The sequence below is a fragment of the Quercus suber genome, unplaced genomic scaffold, assembly GCF_002906115.3.
Source record: "Quercus suber isolate HL8 unplaced genomic scaffold, Cork oak 2.0 scaffold_117, whole genome shotgun sequence".
Classification (NCBI taxonomy): Eukaryota; Viridiplantae; Streptophyta; class Magnoliopsida; order Fagales; family Fagaceae; genus Quercus; species Quercus suber.
In genome coordinates, this window is record NW_027069582.1 from 408,127 (window position 1) to 419,049 (window position 10,923).

Consider the following 10,923-nt stretch of genomic DNA (forward strand, 5'->3'; position numbering starts at 1 on the left):
ATGATCATCTTCATTCGTTTATGTTCACTTACAATTTCACTCTTGCATCCTCTCAGAATTATTTTCCATTCTCTCTCAACTCTCAAATCCAAATCACTCCAAAGTTAGTTTTATATTTCCCAATGCCATCTCCATCTATTTGGTGATTGCCAAAACCCCAATTCAAAGACAGACCAAATAAGCATAAATTTGAACAATTTAGTTACACTCATTACCAAATCCCATCAAAGAACAATAAAAATCAGACCCATTTCCAAACCCCATAAATTTAGACAGATAAAGCGCAAAAAGCATGAATTCAAGCGCTAACAACATACCCATGAAATTACATTAAATTTCAAATGGTATCACATGAAGTTAAAGCACAAAAGCATTGCAAAATTACAAAAAAATGAACAATAACAATAGAAGAAGACCTCACACTAAGCCTGCTGCTGAGACTCCAATGGAATCCCAAGCTCCTCTTTTTCAGTGTCTTTCTTCTTCAAATTCCTGTTCGGCATTGGTACAGCTAAAAAAGTCTTGGTCTTGCTAATGGGTCTGGTTTTCTCTAACTGCACAATGTCCCCAACTTTGAACTTGTTATCTGGGTCATGAGCTTGGTACTTCTTCCTCTTCCTGACACGCCTCTTGTACTTTGGGTGAGGTGCTAAGCGCACCACTTCCACAGCCACGGTCTTGTCGTTTGTGGCACAAACCACTTTGCCTTGAATTGATTTCATGGCTCTGATGGGAGGGAGGAAGGTGAAGGAGTGGGATTGTGGGATTGGTGAGGTGAGAGAGGAAGTGGGTTTGGAGAAGAGGGAGAGAGGAGTGGAGCCATGGAGGAATGGAGTGGAGAGTTTCAGGGAGTGTATAGGAGGGAGTTGGAGAAGAGAGTGTGTGAAAGCCATTGAATTGGAAGTTATTGGGATTGGAAGGGGATAAGGGTGGGAGAAGAGAGGTTATTCGTGTGATCTTCCTCTTTTATAGATTTTTATTATTTTTATTTTTTATGGCATTCATAATTTTTATATATTTTTAATTCATAAATTCAACTGAATTTTAACTTGATGTGTGATAGCTATTTATTTTCGGATGAAAATATTAATTGATTTTTAATGTAGACACTTAGATAGGGTTTGTATTTACAATCTTGATTTGTATCAACGTGAATTTTTTTTTTTTAGAAGTGTTATGCTCAAAATATTTTCTCTACAAATCTTATGTGTCAATTTATACAATTTATATTTTCTATCATCGTATCTTTTTTTTTTCAATCAAATAAAAGAGTTTTTTATTTTTCACTTTTCTATCCCACAACTAAACACTATGACAAAAAACTAAAGTTTTTTTTTATCTTTACACTTTTCTATACTCTGAGTGATTAACCCTGTATTAAGTTTTACCAAAAGTAAATGATATTGCCCAGCAAGGAAATACTTTTTGTTTAGGTTTTACCAAAGGTAAATGACATTGCCCTACAAAGAAATACTTTGTTTTGGGTAAGTATTTCAAGAAGAATTCAAGAAATACCATTTCCTTGGCCTTTTGTATAAATGCATATGTTGATCATTCCCAATCATATATTAATATATATATATATATATAAAAGTAGTGGGCTATAATTTGCTCAATTAGTAAAATCTCTTTTACACTAAAAATTAATTGATATGTTAGCCTGATGATAAAGAATAATTATTATGCAGTAGACTTCATAAATTTGAAATGTTACTTTATCTGTATAAAAAAAAAAAAAATTAAATATATGTGTGTGTATGTTAAAATCCATTCTCTCTTAAAAATTCTGACTTCCTTACTGGAATTAGGCCTTTGCTCCAAGAACAGTTACTGAAATTTGACCCATGTTTAAATCCTATATTGAAAACGTCCTCTTCTTCTTTTTTTTTTTTTTTGGCTCACAGAGAATCATTAATTATTCTTATAATTTTCAAATAATTATATGAACAAAAAATTTAATTCACAAAAATTGAACTAAAATGGGAAAATATTTTTCTAATTTGGGCCAATTAGAGTCAATTGAAAAAAAATACCCCAAATTCAAAATCTATTCAATAAATTAAATGAGAAAGGGACTGGAACAAAAAAGTGTAATTTGAAAAAAATTATTTGGTTAATATCAATCAACAGTCGGTCAATAATAGTCAATGGAAGAGAGAGAGAGAGAGAGAGAGAGAGAGAGAGAGAGCTATTGAAAGAATATTTTATGGAGTAAAGTTGATTATTATTATTATTTTTTTTTTTTTGGGTTGGGGAATTTGATAGTTAGAGAAGAGAGAAATTTGAACTTTGGATTTCTCTGTTAAAAAAACCAATAATTGTTAATTAAGTTATAAAGTTTTAGCAAAGTTTACTTGTTATGAACTTATGATAAGTTAAATATCTAAGAACATTAGTATTGGTGATTGCTATTTTTAGCAACACCAATACTAAAAAGCATGCTGCAATAGTGGTGCCATAGCTGGATGTGCATTGTAGCAAAAAAGTTAAAGCAAAATTTTTTATTTTATTACAGTTCCACACTCTCTTTCTCCCTTGCAAGCTCATCTTTTTTTTTTTTTTCCTTGCACACTATTTTTCAACTAATGACTCTCCGCTTTCTTCACTTTTTAGATTTGGTATGTTGGGTTGTTTTATGGATTTTGCAAATTGGAATTCTGTGAAATTTTTGAAATTGTTTTTTTTTTTTTTTTTTTTTTGCAAATGGGATGGCAATGGGGCGGGGCCGGGCCGAAGGATAGGGTCTTCGTCCCCACCCCGCATGGTTTTGTCCTGCTCCATCTCCGTCCCACTCCGCATGACGGGAAATACTTTCTCACCCCATCCTCGCCCCTTGGGGCCCCGCGAAGCCCCACCTCACCCTATAAAACTCTACTTTTTGTTAATTTGCCCTACAACTAGTACAATTTTTTTAATGAAACCTATTTCATTAATAAAAATATACTTGAAATTACAACTAAATTTATCCCATCAAATCAAATCAAATCAATTTTTAGAAAAAATTAAATAATATATCCAAGTGTTTAACGAGACAATGATAAAAAAAAATTAAAAAAAAATCCCATAGTATAACACATAACAAAATAAAAGTAGAGAATCACATTAAGTAGAATAAAATATACTAATATTAATATGTTTGTTTTAATAGAAGGGTTTTAGAGTATGAAAAATTTACAATTATAATCCTTAGTAACGAGGGGCGGGGCGGGGACGGGAAGGGGCGAGGCGGGGTGGGGTGGGTCTAAAAAGTCTAAACTCATCCCCGCCACCCCCCCCCCTCCCCGGAGTGGTGCGGGGCTAAAATCTTACCCCATCTCCGCCTCACTGCCTTTGCGGGATGAGAAAAACTCGCACGGGACGAAGCGGGGAGGGACGGGGAAAAATTACAATCCCTATTCCTGACCCTTGGAGGCACCATCATTGGCTCACCCGTTGACAGCAAAAGCTGCCATCGCATTATCACATAGTTCGGCAAGAGGGAGGCACCATCATTAACGCACTTAACTCTGTCATTGTTCCCCTTAAAAAAAAAAAAAAAAAAAAAAAAAAAAAAAAAAAAAAAAAAAAACTCTGTCATTGTTATCTCATTTAATTTCCACGTATTTTGCGTTGTGTTTCCTGTAGTGAAAAATGTTTTATGTTTCTTGAAAATCATTTTGTACATTCTCTGGAGTTTGATACTTCAAACAATGCAAGTAAATAGAAAAATGTTTTCTATCGTCTACAAAAACAAATTCAATAGAGTGAAAAATGTTTCTTGCTTTCTAAAAGGCTAAAAAAAAAAAAATTCTGCAATGTTAAATATTTAATTTATCATAAGTTCATAACAAGTAAACTTTGCTAAAACTTTATAAATTAATTAACAATTATTAGTTTTTCTAATGGAGAAATTCAAAGTTCAAATTTCTTTCTCCTCCAACTAAAAGAAAAATCAACTTTACTCCATAAAAAAATTCTTTCAATGGTTCTCTCTCTCTCTTCCATTGACTATTATTGACTGATTGTTGATTGATATTAACCAAATAATTTTTTTCAAATTACACTTTTTTGTTCCTGTCCCTTTCTCATTTAATTTATTGAATAGATTTTGAATTTGGGGTATTCTTTTTCAATTGTGAAAGTTAATAGAAAAATGTTTTATATCGTCTACAAAAACAAATTCAATAGAGTGAAAAATGTTTCTTGCTTTCTAAAAGGGTTTTTTTTTTAAAAAAAAAAACATTTTCTGCAATGTTAGAGCATCCACATTGGTGGAGCCATAAATTTAATTATTTGGCATCACAAAAAGCTATTTTATCTATTTTACATTCTTACTTTACAAAACACCTAATATCAATGGTTTTAATTTAGCTTTCAACAAAATAAAATAATATAAACAACACAATAAAATAATATATCAACTACAATAAACAACTATCACAGTCACTATTGCAGTGGATTTGGCTTTCTATTTTTCTTCCAATCTGAACACACTAACACACAAATTTGAAACAANAATATATTAATTGTGTCAAAGTGTGTACAAATGTGTATCCATAGAAGAATTGATAATAAGAGTAATGTTATTCTTGCTTCAAGAAATAGGCAATGATACATCACGCTCACCTCTACTTATCTATTATAAATACTTACTCACACGACACACCACACGTAAAGCTTATATTATATTCATCCTCATTTTGGTGTGGAAACATCTTAGTAAACCTCTAAATAGGAAGTATTTTCTCAACAACAAAAAAATAGGAAGTTTAATTAATTTAATTAGCGTAACTTATTTCCTAGTACATATGCAATTTATGCTTTTCTTTTTCTTTTTCTTTTTTACAAAGAGTCATGGTTTTTGTTATAATTTAGAGAATTAAGGAGGATAAGGTCTCTTTTCTATAGCTAATTCTTGACTAGGGATGGCAATGGGGCGGGGCCGGGCCGAAGGATAGGGTCTTCGTCCCCACCCCGCATGGTTTTGTCCTGCTCCATCTCCGTCCCACTCCGCATGACGGGAAATACTTTCTCACCCCATCCTCGCCCCTTGGGGCCCCGCGAAGCCCCACCTCACCCTATAAAACTCTACTTTTTGTTAATTTGCCCTACAACTAGTACAATTTTTTTAATGAAACCTATTTCATTAATAAAAATATACTTGAAATTACAACTAAATTTATCCCATCAAATCAAATCAAATCAATTTTTAGAAAAAATTAAATAATATATCCAAGTGTTTAACGAGACAATGATAAAAAAAAATTAAAAAAAAATCCCATAGTATAACACATAACAAAATAAAAGTAGAGAATCACATTAAGTAGAATAAAATATACTAATATTAATATGTTTGTTTTAATAGAAGGGTTTTAGAGTATGAAAAATTTACAATTATAATCCTTAGTAACGAGGGGCGGGGCGGGGACGGGAAGGGGCGAGGCGGGGTGGGGTGGGTCTAAAAAGTCTAAACTCATCCCCGCCACCCCCCCCCTCCCCCGGAGTGGTGCGGGGCTAAAATCTTACCCCATCTCCGCCTCACTGCCTTTGCGGGATGAGAAAAACTCGCACGGGACGAAGCGGGGAGGGACGGGGAAAAATTACAATCCCTATTCCTGACCCTTGGAGGCACCATCATTGGCTCACCCGTTGACAGCAAAAGCTGCCATCGCATTATCACATAGTTCGGCAAGAGGGAGGCACCATCATTAACGCACTTAACTCTGTCATTGTTCCCCTTAAAAAAAAAAAAAAAAAAAAAAAAAAAAAAAAAAAAAAAAAAAAACTCTGTCATTGTTATCTCATTTAATTTCCACGTATTTTGCGTTGTGTTTCCTGTAGTGAAAAATGTTTTATGTTTCTTGAAAATCATTTTGTACATTCTCTGGAGTTTGATACTTCAAACAATGCAAGTAAATAGAAAAATGTTTTCTATCGTCTACAAAAACAAATTCAATAGAGTGAAAAATGTTTCTTGCTTTCTAAAAGGCTAAAAAAAAAAAAATTCTGCAATGTTAAATATTTAATTTATCATAAGTTCATAACAAGTAAACTTTGCTAAAACTTTATAAATTAATTAACAATTATTAGTTTTTCTAATGGAGAAATTCAAAGTTCAAATTTCTTTCTCCTCCAACTAAAAGAAAAATCAACTTTACTCCATAAAAAAATTCTTTCAATGGTTCTCTCTCTCTCTTCCATTGACTATTATTGACTGATTGTTGATTGATATTAACCAAATAATTTTTTTCAAATTACACTTTTTTGTTCCTGTCCCTTTCTTATTAATTTATTGAATAGATTTTGAATTTGTATTTTTTTCAATTGTGAAAGTTAATAGAAAAATGTTTTATATCGTCTACAAAAACAAATTCAATAGAGTGAAAAATGTTTCTTGCTTTCTAAAATTTTTTTTTTAAAAAAAAAAACATTTTCTGCAATGTTTTGGTGTTCCATTTTTTGCACACTTTGACACAATTAATATATTTGTTGATATCAAAAAAAAAAAAAAAAAAAAAAGGTATATTTGTTAATTTATGATTGGATTATATCATTTATACATAGGTCCACCATTGGTACTTAATGAAAAGTAATTCAATCATCACTTGTCACGAGTCTAAGTTGTGTCAAAATGTATGGTTCTAAACTTTTTGATAATTTATTCGCTAGAATAGACCCTATATATTCCAAGATAAGATTAGAGAAGTAAAATCATTTACACTATCATTTTAAATTGCTAAATCCTTAAAAAAAAGTAATTTTATAGAGTATAGACACAGCTAATCACACACTTAATTTCCCAAATTACTGATTTGTGTGATTGTGAGTTCCCAACATACCTTAAGTGTGGGTCCAGTTAGAAAATGTTTACCACACATAGTCACACCAGTAAATTGTGAAATTCAGTGTATGATTGGTTGGGTCGGTGGGTGGACTCATCCTTAAAACCTTCTTGATCCGTGAAGGTGGATGCTACCGATATAGCTAGATGTTCTTTTCATTGATAGCGTAGCTATAATGCTATATAGATCATACTTTGCATTCTTCAAAATTTCTCCAAGAAAATGGAGCACAACTTCATAAGCCGCATGGGTAGGAAAGCAATTACAGAAGATTCACTACTACTGGGAAGCACTGGTCTAGGAGAAAATATATCCCATAACCAAATTCTTGATGCCCCCACAATTACAAGCACAAGCACAAGCACAAGCACAACTCCTAATTGGGTGGTCAAGCTTGTCAATGACTCTATGAAAGAAGAATCATTTGCCACCCCAAGATATTGTCCAACGCCATGCACAATGTTCCGAGCTCCTACAAACATGAGACAAGTTAATGAACATGCCTATGACCCTGTGCTTGTCTCTATTGGCCCTTTTCATTACAAGAAGGCACTGCTACAAGGGATGGAAGAGCATAAACTCCAGTTTCTTTTCGGTTTGATGCGTTATCAAAGCAAGGAAGAAAAAGAACATAGGTTTCAACGTCTTGCTGAGGTCATGAAGAGGTTGGAAGGGAGAGCAAGATGGTGTTACTCTGAGGTCTTTGATGATTTTGTCCGCATGATGGTCATTGATGGCTGCTTCATACTTGAGCTCTTCCGCTATTATCAAAGGAGTGAAAAGGTAACCACTAATCCATTCCATTTATTTCATTTGCTATTTTTTTTTTTTTTTTTTAATAATTTGATAATTAGGAGGGGAGAAATTTGCATGTTGGATGTGTTCTGGAAAATACCAAAAAAAAGTCAAGATGCCAATTGAACTATAAAAGTACTCTTGGCATTTGCTTGATCAATAAATATGCCTATTAAAATGATTAATTTACACCATCTTTGAGACTCAAAAACTTTGAAAATTGCCCCTAAACTTTTAAAAGTTGAACAAAAAGAATTTTCAAGTATGCTTTTGGAGGTTTCAAGTGTTTGTAGTTACGCATCTGTAAATTTAGTTAATAGTTTTTGTATTTTTTTTTTTTAACTTTTATTTTGATTGTCCTTATTTGTTTAATTTTCAGCAATTTTAGTTTGATTGTGCTTAACTTTTAGGTTTTTTTAGTTGTTCTATATTAATATTTCAAGGTGTTGAATTTTTATTTCATATAGCTTGTGCTTTTTTTTTTTGGTTGTTGCCTTGTACAGGGAATCATATAAAGACATTTTTTCTTTGATTATGATATAAAATATGAGCTGGGGCAATTGTCCAAGCTAGCATATTCTTTCAATTTTCAAAAAAGAAAAAGAGAATGATCTAGATTCCCCTTTTAATACAAAAGCAAGTCAAGTAAAAAAAGTAATGAACCCCACTTACAAAATGACAAAAATTGCTCTATAATCCAAGAAAAAAACATTGCTCTTTCTAAACATCATTCCCATGGCCGAAAAAGATTTATATATATATATATATATATTGTGGGTACCCAAGGACCGAGAATGAAGTTGAAGGGTCGCGGCATTGGCCCGAGGACCGAGGGTGAAGCTGAAAGGTCGTAGTATTGACGTGGGAATGTTGCAAGCCACGAGCCCAAGGAAGGAAGCCGCCCGAGGAAGAGAAGAAATGAATCATGGGACTCTGTGGTATTCTGAGTGGGAACTGGAGTCTGAAGAGCGTGGAAGTCAGTGGACAAGAAGAAAGCTTCTAGTCTGGTGTAGTCTGTGTGATCGGTGCAAAACTGCAAGTGCACAGTATCGTAGTTTTATAGTAAAGTGATGAGAAGAGTATCGTTCTTAGTGATTGGTAACTTACTTTTGACAAATACCAAGATTATGCTAATCTCGATTTTATCTAGAGAAGTCACTAAGGTTTTTGTAATTGGAATTTAAAATAAAAATCAATTTAAAGAAAATACGCAGAGGAAAAGAACGATAATGCTCGAAAATCAAATTAATGGGAAGAAAACTTCTAGGAAATTGATTTCACCTAATCCCTCACTATGCTTTACTCATCTAGCTAAATGAATTTAATTCTCTTTGTTTGTTAGCAATCTCCAAAAAACATCCAAAAGCCTCTTTCGACAGTCAATTAGAAACATTCTTGTTTATCAATTTACACAAGAGTATGCAATTTAATAAAGCAAGAAAGCATTAAGACCAATGATTTTAGTACTACACAGGTTCATACAAGTCTTTCGATCTCTATATTTACCTATGCTGAAATATTCAAGATCTATCCTATAATTCCCTCTTTCGACAGCAAATCACAAGATCAAAATCATTTAATTAATGGCCGGTTAATTAGAAGCAATAAGCTCAGAATAAATCAGACAAACATGAAGAGAATTAATTCAAATTAACATGGAAAAGCAAGCATAGTTCGGAATTAGATTACATCGTTTTCTTAGAATAAAGAAAATTTAGTTCATGCTGAAAATTAAACGCAACAAAAACGAATTCACCATAATGTTTCTGAGAAGTTTTGAAGGAAAAAAATGAACGCAAAAAATCTCCTTTAGCCTCCGCAGCTTCTTCTCCTCTCTTTCTGCTTCAGCCTCTCTTTTAGTTTCAGCCCCTCTGTTTTAGCGTTTTTCTCTTGCTTTTCAGCGTCTTCTGCTTCAGTTCAGCCTCCCTTTCTTTTTAGTTTCAGCGCCCTTTTTTTTTTTTTTTTTTTTTTGCGCCCCACGTTTTCTCTATTTCAGCGCCCCAAGTTTCCTTCTGTTTCAGCGCCTCCTTTTCTTTCTTTTAGCGCCTCACTTTCTATAAACGTGTTGCCCTTTTTTTAAGCCCAAAACGCTGCTCTGTTTCAGCCCAAAACGCTGCTCTGTTTCAGCATTTTTTCTGCTTCAGCCTTTCTTTTTTATTTGAATAAATCTTCTCAAATCTGCAATAAAATTTAAATAACAATAATGAAGTCTAAAATCAACAAAAATAAATGAAATTAGACTAAAGTTTAAAGTTGAGAAGTGATAAATTATGCCAAATTATGCAAGTCATCAAACACCCTCAAACTTAGAGCTTTGTTTGTCCTCAAACAAAAAGAAAATAAAATAAAAGACAACTATAGACAATATCAACTAGACCCCATAGAGAAATATCATCACTCACCAAGCCATGATCTGAATTTAGATTTCATCACTAGTAACTTACTCTTTTGACATCAAAGATAGCAGGAAAATCAATCAAAAAATTTAGCAATTTGTCAAGCAAGAGTTAAGCGTTTACTTCAACCTAAAGCTAAGTCCTTGAGTGTGTGTGTGAAATAGTCAATTTAACTCCAAACCACTAGCAAATTCAGATAAAAGTAGAACAACTGAAATCAAAAGAATTCTCTTAAAACTTAACCCCGTAAGTCCAATTTTCAGAAATCCTCTCCTCTAATGTAATCAAACACCAAAATCAGAGATCAAAAGGTCTTTAATCAAGGTTGTAATAACAGGCCACAGGGTGAGGGCTAAGAAAGAAATGGATATGAAAAATTAAAGCAAACTGGGAAAATACTTGGTAGAAAGAATAATAAAAAAGATAACCATAGGATTCACACCATAGCTCTTTCTCGACAATATGCTCATACTGATGACAATATTGTTGCTATACTCAATAAGTGGAGTGCTTTTTCCCTTTTTTTTTTTGGTTCAGCCACCTTGATACTCATAGCCTTTTTTGATTTTCAACCACTTTAACCCTTTTTCGATTCTTGCCTTTCACTTTCTTTTCTTTTCACATTTTGATCAAATAAAGCAAACATAATGTGAATAATTTAATTTGAACTAACTTTCTCTTTAAATGCAAATTTCCACCAAAGTATTTTCTCAAAATGTAGGGTAAATTCATGGTTTTTCAGGCTTAGAATGGGAATGATTTATGTAGTTAAAAGAACAAATAAAGGCTTATGTAAAATAAGGCTCAAGGGGGTTGACTATGGGAATACACCATGCAATGATGGCGTGATAATCAGGACGGTTGGGAAAGCTTTTTGGTTGTGACAAAAAAATTGCCTAGATCCTTTCTCT

At 33.0% G+C, this 10,923-nt stretch overlaps 1 protein-coding gene across 1 annotated transcript; it reads right to left on the bottom strand.

Annotated features, from left to right (window-relative positions):
* Positions 1–250: 250 nt before the first annotated feature.
* LOC111988088 (small ribosomal subunit protein uS17c) lies at positions 251–956 on the bottom strand. The gene has a single exon (XM_024019847.2). It carries the CDS (start codon positions 891–893, stop codon positions 423–425), a length of 471 nt encoding a protein of 156 aa, XP_023875615.1. The 5' UTR covers positions 894–956; the 3' UTR covers positions 251–422.
* Between the last annotated feature and the right edge of the window lie 9,967 nt (positions 957–10,923).